This window comes from Quercus lobata, chromosome 10 (assembly GCF_001633185.2).
Source record: "Quercus lobata isolate SW786 chromosome 10, ValleyOak3.0 Primary Assembly, whole genome shotgun sequence".
Classification (NCBI taxonomy): Eukaryota; Viridiplantae; Streptophyta; class Magnoliopsida; order Fagales; family Fagaceae; genus Quercus; species Quercus lobata.
Genome location: NC_044913.1, coordinates 19926072 through 19940757, shown reverse-complemented (window position 1 = coordinate 19940757; position 14686 = coordinate 19926072). Strand labels below are relative to the sequence as shown.

General features: G+C 36.0%; 1 protein-coding gene across 1 annotated transcript; it reads left to right on the top strand.

The window, feature by feature from the left end:
- The first annotated feature begins 5589 nt into the window (after positions 1 to 5589).
- On the top strand, positions 5590 to 14231 carry LOC115965344. Its single transcript, XM_031084539.1, has 6 exons — positions 5590 to 5875; positions 6476 to 7793; positions 9548 to 10475; positions 10661 to 11262; positions 11341 to 13175; positions 13819 to 14231. Exons 2-6 carry the CDS (start codon positions 6596 to 6598, stop codon positions 13846 to 13848), a joined length of 4593 nt encoding a protein of 1530 aa, XP_030940399.1. The 5' UTR covers positions 5590 to 5875; positions 6476 to 6595; the 3' UTR covers positions 13849 to 14231.
- Positions 14232 to 14686: the final 455 nt, after the last annotated feature.

Sequence of the window (14686 nt, the reverse complement as noted above, 5' to 3'; positions counted from 1 at the left end):
CCCAAATTTTTAACCTCCAATTGTCAGCGTCTCCTTCAAAACAACCCCACATATTCCTTTTGAATTCAAATAACTGTTAGCTTACATTTCTTAAAAAAAAAAAAAAAATTTAAAAAACCCTCATCCTCATCTTTATGTAACGTATTGAGTAACTTCTCGTAACAAAGTGTTTTGCCGCTGAATTGTAAGTAAAACACTCCTAGAGATTTTTATTTCATAAGTTTAAATCTAATATTATAAAAAATTAAAAAAAGTGGAAAGTTCTACATGCACCATGCGCGGGTATATTTGTAATTTTTCTCACTATATTTTAAATATACAATTTTTATGTTCTCGACATTATATACACACATTAGTTTCGGTGATCATAACGATGTGATTGAATTTAAAGTAGATCATATCATCTTAATAGGGGTAAAAAAATTAATGCATTACCTTGTAAAAAGAGAAAAATTGTGATTTTTTTTTTCCTGCAAAAAAAAAAAATTGTGATTTTTTTTGTTTGTCTTGATCAAGGTTTAATGATGGCATAACTGTTAGTAAACAAATCATCATACTTAGAATTATTTTAAAAGGCACAACCCATGAATTTTTGTAAGATATATCATAAATAAAGTGTGGGTAAATAATATAGATAGAGGAGCATAATAGTGAAGCTCATATTGTAAGCATTATAAAGTATAAATTTCCTTAACATTTTGGTGTGCAAAAGATACTTTCTTTGGTGGGTCTAGTACATGAATACTACTTCCCCCAATTTAGCTGAATATAATTGTTTTAAGACTATTTTTTTTTTGGGATAAATTGTTTTAAGACTAAATATAGACACAAAGAGAGATTAATAATTGAAAACAAATTCTTATCAAAAAAATAAATAAATAGTTGAAAACAAATTCATGTGATGGTTTTTGTTTACCGGATAGGTGCTAGTACTACTATAAAGTCGTCGATGCTATGCTTGTAATTGTAAAAAAGGGAAGCTCTATCTTTTCCCTCAATCTCATTTAATGATTTTTCTCCAATATGCTCTCCAAAAAGTCCAAAGTACACTAACTAACCCTCTCCAAATTATACTGTACTAAATTTATCTTTTTTTTAATAAGTTACAATCTTCTCGTAAAAAAAATAAAAAATAACATGTGTTGGCCAAAATTAAATATGGTTTAGACACACAAAAATTTAGTAAAATAGATCTTAAGAATAAATAAATAAACTAAACTAAACAAAACAAAACAATTACTTTAAGGAAAAACCAATTGTTTGACACATGAGGCTAAGTTTACACACTTAAAGCATTTGTATCAGTTGATGCAAAAAATCTGTCAATTTTGCAAAAAAACTTGCTTTTTTCTATTTTGCACACCTATTTTTACAAAACTCCAACATCAGTTTCTCTATTATACACATTTATTTAATAAAATATTCATTTTTTCCCACTGTCATTTCTCTCAGAGACCCATACACAACCCACACAGCCACTATCATCCAACCACCCAACCACCATCATCAAGCCACACAACAACCTAGCCACCATCCCATTAAACCAAGCTACCATCAATGAAATTCACATAACCATTCAACCAAGCCACCATCAACCAGCCTCCAAAAGCCCAAATCCAAAGATCCATCATCAACCTACCCAATCACCATCATCAAGCCACACAACAAAAATCCAAAGATCCAATCACCATCATCAAGCCACCATCATTAACCTATCCAAATCCAAAGATCCAAAAACCCATTTATCAAAATCCCAAAACCCATTAGAAACAAAGGAAAACCATCAGTGGTAAAGGTCAGAGAGAGTAAGGGACGGCGATGACCCAACATGTAGCGAGCGACAACGATGACCCAACACGCAGATTAAAGCAAACAGCGAAACTAGCGGTGAAGCTTGAGTTAGAGACTGAGAAACAAAGAGAGAGTTCAGAGAGAGTGAGGGACTTTGAGAGAGTGTTTAGAAAGAGTGAGGGAGTGAATAGAATGAGAGAGAAAAAAATAATAAAATATTAAATGCAAATGCTACAGTAACCACACATATGCACGGTTACTGTAGCAATTGTGCATTTATGCACAATTTTACACCCACTGATGTGGGTGTTTTTTGGTTAGAATATGTAAAATGAAGAGTTTTTTGCATTTTGCAAGATTTCAGTGGATGCTCTTAGAAGATTAATATTATCAAGAAAAAAATAGATTAAGATCATCTAGAATTTACACACTTGGAAAATTAAGATCATGTAGGATTATTGTAGCAATTAAGTTAATACGAACAAATAGTTTTCTATTTTGTTATTTTTTAAAACATATTTCAAAGTGGCAACAAAACGTAAACAAAAACATAACAAATGTAAGAAGCAACGTGTATTAGGAACAAAATTGTGGTAAGAATTAAAAAAAAAAAATTGATATAAACTATTAAGCTTTTGTGTTTATTCAAATAATTGATAAAAACAATTAAACTAATGTATTTATCTAAAAAATTGTTGTAATTTGCACAACCACCACTTAAAAACTCAACTTTTATAATATAGTGGTTTCTATCAAAAAAAAAAAAAAATTACAATATAGTGTATGATATGATTTAATTATTGTGATTTTTATTGTCAATTTGTTAAAAATAATAATACTGAAATTAATATTTTTCTAATTATTAAACTGATTTTTTTTTTTATTATATATCAATCTCAATAGATCACCTTTTGAGATCTCCTTACTTCATAGAATGAGAAAGATCTCACACCATCATTGTCCATAGGATTGGTTTTAGTGGCGGTTTGGCTTCTTTTTCTTTTTCTTTTTTATAAAAATTTTAAAGATGGACATTTGCTTGATCAACTCTTAAAGATTTTATATGGCTTTTTATACTAATGGTCCTTTGTTCACAAGGGAATCAAGTCGGTGCTGCTTTAGCAAAGTATGCTAGAGAAAGAGAAGGTGTTGATAATGTTGTTTAGCTTGAAGATATGCCTTTGTCCCTTTCTACCTTATTGACAATTGATGAACTTCACTTATAAGTCAAGCACGAAAGGTTTTTTTTTTTTTTTTTTTTTTTTTTTTTTTTTTTTTTTTTTTCTCTTAATTAAAATAGGTGCTGCTTTAGCAAAATATGCTAGAGAAAGAAAATGTGTTGATAATGTTGTTTAGCTTGAAGATATGTCTTTGTCCCTTTCTACCTTATTGACAATTTTTTTATTTATTTCTTATCTCTTAATTAAAATAAAATCTTAACGGATCATGTTGGTAGTTGTAAAAAAAAAAAATATATATATATATATATATATTGTCTCCCTAGGCTTTTTTGTTAAATACAAGTTTGTAGCACTTGGTACTTATATTTTTGGTAGGAGCTCATATGTCATATTTTATACTTTTTGGTAGGAATCCATCTCATAATAATAATAATAACAGATTTCTTTAATATCAGTACCTTTAATCTCAATTGGGGGGGGGGGGGAGGTCTTGATAAATTCTATTGAAGGCCATCCAAGAGCATTTTGAGGTGTGTGAATAATATATTGCCCTTTCCTTGACTATTGACACACCATTTCCCTGAAATTTGATGTGATCGAAGGTTCCTCCTAGAATAGCTTTCTTTTCATAGAGCCTTATGGAAGTTTTTATCTTCTAATAATCTACGGAAGATGGTTGTTATTGTTGTAGATTGGTATTATATGTTTATATGGAGTGGGGAGTCAGTATCCTATCTTCTTCTTCATTGTCCCTTAACATATGAGTTATGGACAATGGCTTGAAGTTTGTTTGGTCTTCTTTGAGTTATGCCATAGAGGGTCCTTGACTTGTTAGCAGCTTATTAAGGTACCTTTGGTAGGCACCATAATATAGTTTTTTGGGAGAGTTGTGCTGCATTATATTATGTGATGTCTTTGGTGGGAATGAAATGCAAGATACTTTTAAGGATGCAAACGGTCTATTATTGAGATTAAATCTCTATTTTTATTATTATTATTTTTTTCATTCTTTACTATATTGGAGCATTACTTTTAAACCTCCTTCCTATCCTAATTTATTAGATATTTTTGGTATTGTAATTTAAAAGTTTGATTATATTGCTCCCCAAGTACACCCCCAATGTATAATATGAGTGCTTCCTCTTTTTTTGATCAATAAAATTTCCTTAGCTATCAAATAAATAAATAAAAATATGTAGCTTTAATGTTTTGCATTATTTTATCTTTTATATTCTAAGGGCAATGAGATAATAATTATAATAATAATAATAATGAAACTTTTGTTGGAAATGTTATAGAGAAAACAAATTTTGATTCAATAATGGAACCCCTAAATATAGCAATAACATAGTTTAAAATAGAGTTTAAAAATATCTCATAAAACTATAGAATCACGTGAAAGTATTGTTCTAAAAGGTTGATTTGTGCCACTCGGAGTAGAATTCGGTACGAATGGCTCTCGGCCAAACAACCCCTCAAAATTAGTCTATAGCATCAATTTTCGAGATGGACACACTTCCAACCACGAAGATTTAAGAACAACACCTAATATGTCTTTCCTTACTTGCAATTAAAGATTGCCCAAACCCAAGAGTGTAGATCGCACAAAAAAAAATGTTGAGAGAAGAAGGAAAGAGCATAATAGAACATGAGAGTAATAAAATATGCTATGAGGTGTGTTAAATAAGCCAACTGAAATTACTAGAATAATGGGTTAGCTTAATAAGTAAGCTAAACCCAACAGGCAAACTAATGGACCTTACAAACACATGTGATATGAATAAGCTTAAGTTCAATACTAGGTCCACTATCTTAAGATATCTTTTAAGTTAAAAATTGTCCGAAAACACAAAACAATGCTCACTTCTAACCAAAGTGGGACTCTCAACAATGAACAAAGTGTTTTGAACACACACCTACACTAACAACTTTGAATAGTGTGTTTAAGGTAACAAAACCATCACCAAGATCTTAGTTTGTAGAACTAGCTCTGTCTAGAGAAGAAAAACCAATGACATTATCATCATCGTGTAGGAAATCATTCATTTCATGTCAATTTACAAGGTAATAAAACCATCACCAATATCATGTGCACTTGATGCAATTGCTCTCAATAATTGAAATTAATAGTTGAAAAAATAAACTTTCAATCCCAACCATTGGATTAAAAAAAAAAAAAGTTAGAAATATTTATAAAACGAAGATGGTAAAATTTTTATAATAGAAAATTGAGCACCACCGGGCCTGCTGGCCCAAGTGGTACCTAGTCATGCTAGTGACTTTCAACTCAAGGGTTCTATCCCTTGCATAAACACTTACCCAGCAAAAAAAAAAGAAAAAAAAAAAAAGAAAATTGAGCAATTGCACAAGACCACTCATCGAACTAATTGAAGTGACGTATGTCCTACATACAATTATTGGCGAAGTCGAAAAATATTTGTAAAATTCATTTGTGTTGTATTTTTGGATTCCAAAAAGTAAAAAGTAAAAAAAAAAAAAAAAATTATATCTAATTATCTTTTTATTTTTAATTTTTTTTGGGTTGAGAAAGTTCTTTTTTAGTTATGTTCAGTTTTCTTTATTCTTACGCAGAGTTTAGAAACCTCGGAATCAAAATAATACAAGCGTTCTCACAAAAACACACAAACAAAAAAAAAAAAAAAAACTTTGTTTTTTAGGGTTTATAAAATAAGAAGGCCTCATCCTCACTCTCACTCTTGACTCTCAGAAAAAAAAAAAACCAAACCCCACACAGAGATTTTCAATTTCCCAAATTCTAGGGTTTACTCTCAGGCCCTCCAAGCTTCTATACGCGTCGTCGTTCTCAAATTCACCTCTTTCTTATTACCGCACAACCTAGTTCTTGCCTAATTTTGATTTTTTTTTTTTTTGTTCCTTTTAAGGTAAGATTTTTTTGAAACAAATTTTCAATGAATTTTTTATTATTTTTTTTGCTTGTTATTCTGTTTGGTTGATGGGAAAAGTTTAGGAAGAAGTGGGAAAGTGAGAATTTTGAAATTTACTGAATGTGTTTTTTAACTATGGTTTATGCCAATTGGTACTTCAATTTTTTGGATTGGAATTAACACAGTTTGACGCTTTTTTATGGAGTAATAATTGAAACTGAGCATTAGGAGTTATTCATTGTTTTTATTTATTTATTTGAATGTTTTGTATTAGTTTATTATAGGAATGATACATTTTGAGTAATGGGGTTTTCATTTAGGATAATTTCGACTCGAGAAATGAATTTGTGTTTGATTGGAGTTTGGTTATTCAAGGATGTTTGAGAGCTGAGAGTGAAAGATGGGAATTTTTTTTTAAAATTTTGATATATGGTTTTTAAAAAGTTATATTGCTTTTGTAAATTGATGCATTGGATTTTAATTACAATTTGAATAAGTTTGTGAGTGTAGTTTGCATTATTATATGCTAGCATTGTAGTAGGTACTGATTGGTTCTCAATATGATTTTATTGAGTCTTTTTTTATATTGTTCTACAGGATATTGTGCAAATGGATGGGTTGAGGATTTGACCTGGGCAAAAATTGGGTTTTTGTCTGAGAAAGTCTCAGTAATCTAAGTGTTCCTTGGATTGTCATTTTTAAGTTGTGATATATGAGATGTATGGACAAGGGAATTATGGTCCTCAGTTTGGGCAAGGTCCTAACACACCCATGCCACCTGCATACTCACAGCGCCCATTGGCTCCGCCTCCACCTCCCCCCCATTTCCAACAAGGGCCGCCTGCTCCACCCCCTCCTATAAATCAACAAGCTCCTCCTACCGTCCGACCTCATGTAGGTAACCCAGGCCCCCATATATATCATCAGCATGGTCCTCCTGCCCCACTTTCCGCAATGCATCAAGGTCCACCTGGTGGGATGCTGAACGCAGGTCAATCTTATTTACAAATTCAAGGAAGCGCCCCATTGCCTGTTACATACTCAAGTACTCAACAGACTTCACAACATCAATTGCATTTAGGGACACAGAATGTGCATCATGCTCCACCAACAGTACCTCCTCCCCCTCCCCCTCCTCCTCCTGGTCCTCCTCGCTCAGAAATCTTACAGGCCCCGCCTCCTCCTCGAGTATTACCTCCTCCTCCTCCTCCTCCACCACATGGACAGACATTGTATAGAGCTCCTCTTCATCCACCACCACGGCAGCCTAGTGCTGTGCAGGGTCTTCAGCAAATGTCGTCGCCTCCACCTCCTCCTTCTACTTCTGGTTTTTCCAGTTATGCATCTTCCATGGTTCCCCCACCCCCACCATCTTCTCCACCACCTATTCCACCTTCTCCACCACCGCTAACCTCTTCCCTTACTTCATCTTCTATTCCCAATAAGGTTAGACATGATACATCTGCCCAGGATGGCTATCTAAATCATGAAGGTGGAAGTGGATGTGAGGTGGGCCTTCTAGCAAGAGATGGTGTGTCATCAACTGGAAGTGCCATATTGGATCTTCCTTCACCTCCGCCTAAGCCAACAGAAGAAAAAGTTGTTCAAAATATTGAAGGTTTGTGCCAGCTTATTGCTAAAAATGGTAATGGTATTGAAGATTTGACCTGTCATAAAGAAGCTAGGAATCCAGAGTTTGCATTTTTATTTGGTGGTGAGTCAGGAAGTGAAGCTGCAATCGCTCACGAGTATTTCCTGTGGATGAAGAAGAAATGCGTCTTGGAATATAAAATTCCTGAAGGGCAAGGTGTCTCATCATCGAGTACTTTAAAAATCGAGTCTTCAATGCAATCTGAACATCTGAAGGTTGGTGCTGGATGTGATTCACCTTCTGATTCTGACATGGAGATGGAAGGTAGGTGTGACTGATCATGATTCTGCTTCCCAGTATTATTACAAGATTTGTATGTCTATTAGCATGTGACTGCATGATGTGTGTATTGTATGCATCATAACTCCCCTTGCTTAACGTTAACGTCTGACATGATTGTCTATCGTGTCATGTGTCACAAATGTGGATTAAGATCTTCAAGAGTTTTTAGGGCAACTCCACCGGGAATTTCCTAAAATCCTATCCAGCAATTTTGAAATGAGTGGATTGGATTTGGCCACATCCTCAATAATTTAAATAGATACCCAAATGATGATAGTTAATTTTCATTTAAATGTTGATGGTGTGGCAAAATCCAATCCGCTCATTTTAAAATGGATGGATATGATTTCAGAAACTCTATGCTAAGAACTCTAGTGGATCTTAATGCCAAAAGTACTGGTCATTGTCTTCAGCCAATGGGCTTTGGCTCTAGTGGCACTTCCTCCTCCCACAAGGAAAGCAACTTCTTAAGTGAATTGGGTGATTGAATGGGAGATGACATTGAATAAATAGGAATAAGTTTTTGCCTCTTCATCTGAGTTAAATGTCTATTTTATTCTCATTCATTTTCTATCTCGGAGTCTCCCAATCTTTTTAGACATTGGATATGAAAGTTTCTTTCAGTTTCCCAACACTGTTTTAAAAAAAAAAAAAAAAAAAAACTATAACTGAATTGTTTACAATATGCATTTTATTCTGTAGTGTGAATGTGTGATGCATCAAATTTTGTGCAGTGGGCTGCCTGGGCTTCTGCAATACATTATTTCTGATAATTAATTTCATTAACATAATTTTCAAGTTTCTAGATTTTGGTTGTTTAAAATGGACATATGATATACAGGAGTGCACTCATTAACTGAAATATAAGAATAGAATTATGTCAAGATCCTTGTAGCTCCTGGTGGCACCTCGTGGTGTTTCTAAACGAGACATCTAGGGTTCAAATCCCCCCACCCCCAACTATTGAATTATTAAAAAAGAAAAAGAAAAAAATAGAATAGAATTATGCCGTTGAAGAAAACCTGCACATCGACATAGAAATCTTAGCTGCTTGAAATCATTACAAGAAACTTTTTGGTACTCACCTCCAAAGAGACCAGTGATCAATTATCCCAACAAACCAGAAGATAGTAATACTTAATGAGAAGTATGTCCTCCATTTGATGAATGGGTTGGATGAACTGTAACTCAATTCTGCACCTCTTTCTATATTGGGTATTTGGTTCACTTATTGGAAAAGTATCATTTGTAAAGGCCTTTAATATACAGGTTTGCTTGTAGGCACATGGTTGTTGTAAGGTTCTTTTCCAGAAGAGTTTAGACCAAGGATCCTTGTCTGGATTCTGGCTTTCTTGTAATAAGACATAGGTTATCATACCTATCTAATGTTTAGCATTTTTTGTTTGTTTGGTTTTTTATTTTCTTCAGCTTTATCCTTTTCAAATTAGTTATACTCATAATACTTAAGTTGTTTTATCTCAATGGATTGTGTTCTTTTTGGCTGTTCCATATTGATCGGGTTCTGACTGTCCGATCTCCATATTATGTTTTTATTTGAATTGATAATTGTGTTGCTTTTGATGACGGCATTTGGGTTAAAAATTTTGTTGATTAGGAGAAAACAATAGTCTGTCAAACTTGTTACTTAATTTTTTTGAGTCTATTGAGTCTGTGATTGAGGATCCGTGAGCAGTACCAGCTGATTCTTTTGGTAATCTTTTTATGGGTGGTTTAAGATGATTTCACCCAGGCTGACAAAGACCAGGGAGTTAATCACTCAATTGAAGGATTGAACAATGAGTATGATCTGATCCACAAGAAGCTTGATGTGAAAGAGCAATTACATGTGCTACATAGTATAGCCGAAGGCAGCCCAATGACGGATGCCTCTTCTGTAAAGGTGACTCGCTCTGGGTCTTTAGATGATATGAGTCCATCCAAGGCTTCTGCAGCTGCCGTAGCTATAAATTCTGACAAGTGTTCTAGTGAAGTAATCAAAGGTGGTAGCCCATTCAGACTTCTACAAGACTATGCTTCTGATGACAGCTCAGAAAATGATGGTGAGCCCCGGCGTGAAGTTGGTAGTCCTTTGATGCTCTCATCATCAGTTACAGATGGTGCTGCAAATTCCCATAGAGATGCTGGTTGTAATCTGGGGACAGATGAGTCCAAGAGTTCCTCCAGAATTAAAAAGGGTTCTGGATTGCTTTCTAAATCCAACATGCCCTACAAGGCTCCTGAAATATTACCATATTTGCAAAAAGAGGTTAAGGATACTGGTGCAGCATCTATCTCAAGTGGGACAACTGATGAACATGTTGACTATAACCATAAAAATAAAGTGTCTATTAGCCATGCTGTTTCTCTTGAGGCTGTCCGGGAAAAAGATGACCCAGGCAGTGCTGGTAATGATGTTTCTAAGGGTGCTATGTCTAAAAAGAAAAATAAAGAGAAAAAGGAAAAGCTTGAATCTGCTCCTTTAAAAGTAGATGAATTTGGGAGATTGATCAAGGAAGGTGGTACTGACAGTGACAATGAGGATTCCCGCTACACTCGGAGGCATAATAAGAGAGGTAGAAGCAGGAGCCGGAGCCAATCTCCTGTAGATAGGAGGAGGAGGAGGAGTCCACGTAGGAGAAGGGAGAGGCGAAGCCGATCTCGCAGGTATTTGGTGCATTTTGTGTGCATAATGATTAAAGCAATTGGCTGAATACTTACTGTTTGTGGTTTAGAATATTAGGCTATAGGATATTTACTTTGCGTGTTGGCTCTTAATTTGTAATTATGTCATAATCTTCTACAGGCCATGAACTGTGGAAATTTTGATTTTACTTTTGGCTGTATTTCAGCTGGTCTCCTAGGAAGCGAAGAAGTAGGAGCAGGTCTCCCCTATCTAGGCGTGCAGGTGAGAACAGTGCTGAAAATCTTAGACGAGGCAAGGGTCAGATTCCAGAATGCTTTGACTTCCGCCGAGGAAGGTGTTATCGTGGAGCCTCCTGTCGATTTATGCACAATGAATCTGAGAGGACCAGTGGATCAAGGCACCAAAAAAGCAAACAACAGTATCCGGATGTTCCTCCTAGTGCAAAGAATTCTAAGTTTCGAGAAGATAACAATATTATCTCAGTAGAAGTATCTAATCCTGAGCATGAAGCATTCAAGAGCCAGGAGATGCAACCCTGTGAAGAAACTATTAGGGGTGCTAAGCAATCTGGTATTTTGGATAATGATGGCCGAATATTCAATTCTGATGCCATTAACTCTGAGAGTTCTGCAGAGGTCTCTGCTAAGGTGCAGGAAATGCATTTTGTTCAAGAAAAGCCCGAGCAGCCTACAACTGACATTCCTGATGGTGAGAATCATCAGGGAGCAGTGGACTCTTGTCAACCATTGTCAGTAGATGGTTTTCCCTCTCAGTCTGTAAGCAATGCTGAAGCCCTGAAGTCACAAGGTAATACCTCTCATTATGTACATTCATTTATGGAAAATTTAGTGACTCAGCAATCTCAATTCAATCTTTCTGTTCCAGGGCTTCAAAATGCTGATTGCCCATCACAATTGATGGATGACTCTTCGTTATCTGATTCACCACCAGATCTTACATCCATGACTTCCTCTAATAAGTTTTCAACCAGGGAACCTTTTCCGAATATGAAAACATCAACTCAGCCAGGCCCTGACACAAGTTCTATCAGCCTACCGCTTTCATCTGAACAGTTCCCATTGCAACCGCTGGCCCCTAAAGAGTCATCTCCTAGTATTTCTGCTATGGGTTTACCACATCATCCTTCTGAGTCGCATCCTCCTCCAGTCTCACAAGGTGTAAATTCTGTGCATATGCCACAGCCGCCGAACTATTTGATACCACAGAGTGCACCCTTTCCATTTCAATCTGCTCCTGGGGAAAGTTTTCATCCTTATCAAGCTCCATTACCCAGCCAACATTCTCAATATTCTGTACCGCCAATGTCTTCTTGGACCTCCTTGCCACCACCGCCTCCACGACCAATGTATGATTCAACTTCTAATGCAGGAACTGCCACGACGGGTGTTTCTTCACAATTTCAGGAGAGTCATGTGCTCGCCTTTGGTTCTCAGACTTCAGTAAGGCACTACCCTAGCAATATGCCCTATTATGTGCAGGTTGGCGAATTTCCTTATCAAACCCATCCTCCAGGGCAGGAGCCTCAGCGACCTCTCTTGTATGCGGAAGATTTTAGATCAAACCCACCACCTATGGGCAACCCGGATTTAATTTCTTCAAGCTCCTTTGCTCCTGGCAATATGCACTCTCAACCTATGCCCTCCTCACATAAATTATTTACAAACCAAATGCAACCTTTTTCTGGTGACAATTTGCTCCCTGGTGAACATATGAAGTCATCTTCCCAGATTCATCCTTATTCACAGCAGCAACAGCCACCATATGGTTTGCAATACCCCGCAACTGATAGCATTTTGGGTGTGCCTGGAACGACTGGTTCTGCGTCCAGATACACCCCAGATCTTGCGGATGGGAAGTCATCTCAACTTCCTGATTTTGGTGGTTCAAGAATTTCTGCTCATTATAATCCCTATGCATCTACTTTTGAGCAGCCACTGAGCACCAAATTCAGTTCTGATGTATTTAAGCAAGAAAAGGACACACCCTATTCTAGTAAATATGATAGTTCATTAAATTTGAGCCATCTGCCAGTTGATGGGGTAGGTTTAGGCAGTGTCACATCAAGACAGACAACTTCCTCCCCAAGTTCCACCAAAGCAGTTAGGCAGATTTTGCCTAGGTCAGGTGGTGACCAGTATGATCCACTTTTTGACAGCATTGAGCCATCATCAAAATCTCAGAGGAAATATGATCATGGTCAAAAGCAGGAACTTACTGGTGACTCTGACACCATATTAAGGCTCAGTGGTACCCGCAAGCCACTGGATTTGGAAGAGAAGCACAAAGAGGTTGGGGCTGTTGCTTCAACTACATCCCTCGATAATGATGAATATGGTGAGACAGCAGATGCAGAAGTGGGTGCTGTTGAAAATGATAGCCCAAGTGATCCTCTTAATTTACCAAACATGACTCAGGGTGAAATTGAGATCGACCAAATTAAGTCCTCGGGGAAGAGCAAGAAGAGCAAGGATTCCAGATCAATGAAACTTTTCAAGATTGCCGTTGCAGATTTTGTAAAAGAGGTTCTTAAGCCGTCATGGCGACAAGGTAATATGAGCAAGGAGGCATTTAAGACCATTGTGAAGAAGACTGTTGATAAGGTTTCTGGAGCCATGAAGAGCCACCAGATACCCAAGTCTCAGACAAAGATAGATCAATATATTGACTCATCACAGAGGAAACTGACGAAACTTGTGATGGTAATTCCTCTTTTCTGGCTTCTATTTGTAGACTTAGATTCTGATAGATATATTCATGCCCATCCAAACTTTTATTTTCATCTGCATTCTTGCCCTATAGATGTATGAAGTATGTGTTGTGAAACAGAAAATAGACTCAGAAAATGGAGTCTTTATGAACTTTAACTGAATTCTTATGTTCTTAGATATTATGAAGTGTGGCATGGCATTACCTTAATTTAGAACAAGGACTTGTTAGGTTCCACTCATGAGTGCACTCAAGCGAGGTGCTTATGGAGCTCCAAGTTGTGTGCATGTGCTCTCTCTCTCTCTCTCTCTCTCTCTCTCACACACACACACACACACACACACACACACACACACACAACTTTTTTTGGGGGCCAAGAAGGTAGGCTTTGATGATTGAATCTATAAAATTGAAGGTTCTATGTAGAAAATGAATTTTATTCTCTACTTTTTTGTTCTGATTGAAATATTGAAGGTTCTATGTAGAAAATGAATTTTATTCTCTACTTTTTTGTTCTGATTGAAATATTGATTTATGTATAATTATCAAAAAACATTGATGTATAATTATGTGCTTCTATGATACTTCAATCAAAATTTTCATACTTATCAACAAATCTCTAAACATGTCTTGCAGGGCTATGTTGATAAGTATGTCAAGGTGTAGAGTTCATGTGAGCCGTGATTCCAGCTTGCTATGGTAGAAGATCTTGGTTAGACTTGCAACGCAGCATTATGATAGTTTTGTTAGAGTTCCAGGGTTTAGATGGGGAGTTTTCTGCTGGCATCTTTTAGGTCAGTACTTTGTGAAGTTTGCCATTGCTAGTGCAAGGAAAACATTGCAGCTTTTGGAGACATGAACTTAATGACAGAGGTTATTAGGATTCCAACCTCAGTAGAGTCCTGAGGCGGCTGCAAAAGGTGTATGTATTTCGTTTCTTGGAATACAATTATTGTGTTTTCTCTTCATCTGTTGTCTATTCAATGTTCTACACCCTCTGTAAATGATCCCATCCATAAAATTATTTCTCAGTAAATATCTTTCATTTTCAATTATATAATAATTAGCGAAAAAGTTTTGATGTGGAAACGTATTTTGAGAAATGAAGAAAAAGTTCTCTAATTTCCGAAAATTATGTCTATTCTAACACTTTTTCCTGCTCCTCCTTGTGGCGTACTATTTATATCTGTTAGTCATGTTCACCCATGGAAATCTCAGTTCAAATATCTGATTTCAGCATGGAACTTTTCAGTTATCTTGAGGTTTGCGCTGTCAAATTATATTACTCTCTTAAATGTTGCAGTGAAAATGGTTTTTTTTTGGGCTGAGAAATGTTTTAAGTGTTTGAGTTGTATTAGCAGCACGGAGAAAATGCAACGGTTATTGGAGTGGGGATCATATCACCTGTAAAATGTCATCAGGTACAATCTGAATAAACTGAATTTGAGCATTCCCTCAGACTCTTCAACCGAAATTTTCCAAGTTTTGGAAAGCGCTCATAAAA

Bases quoted from the DNA above. Each gene is read 5' to 3' on its own strand.
- LOC115965344 (XM_031084539.1), top strand. From the start codon at position 6,596: ATGTATGGACAAGGGAATTATGGTCCTCAGTTTGGGCAAGGTCCTAAC. The intron at 7,794-9,547 runs GTAGGTGTGACT...GGGTGGTTTAAG, and splicing joins TTCTGACATGGAGATGGAAG to ATGATTTCACCCAGGCTGAC. The intron at 13,176-13,818 runs GTAATTCCTCTT...CATGTCTTGCAG, and splicing joins AACTGACGAAACTTGTGATG to GGCTATGTTGATAAGTATGT.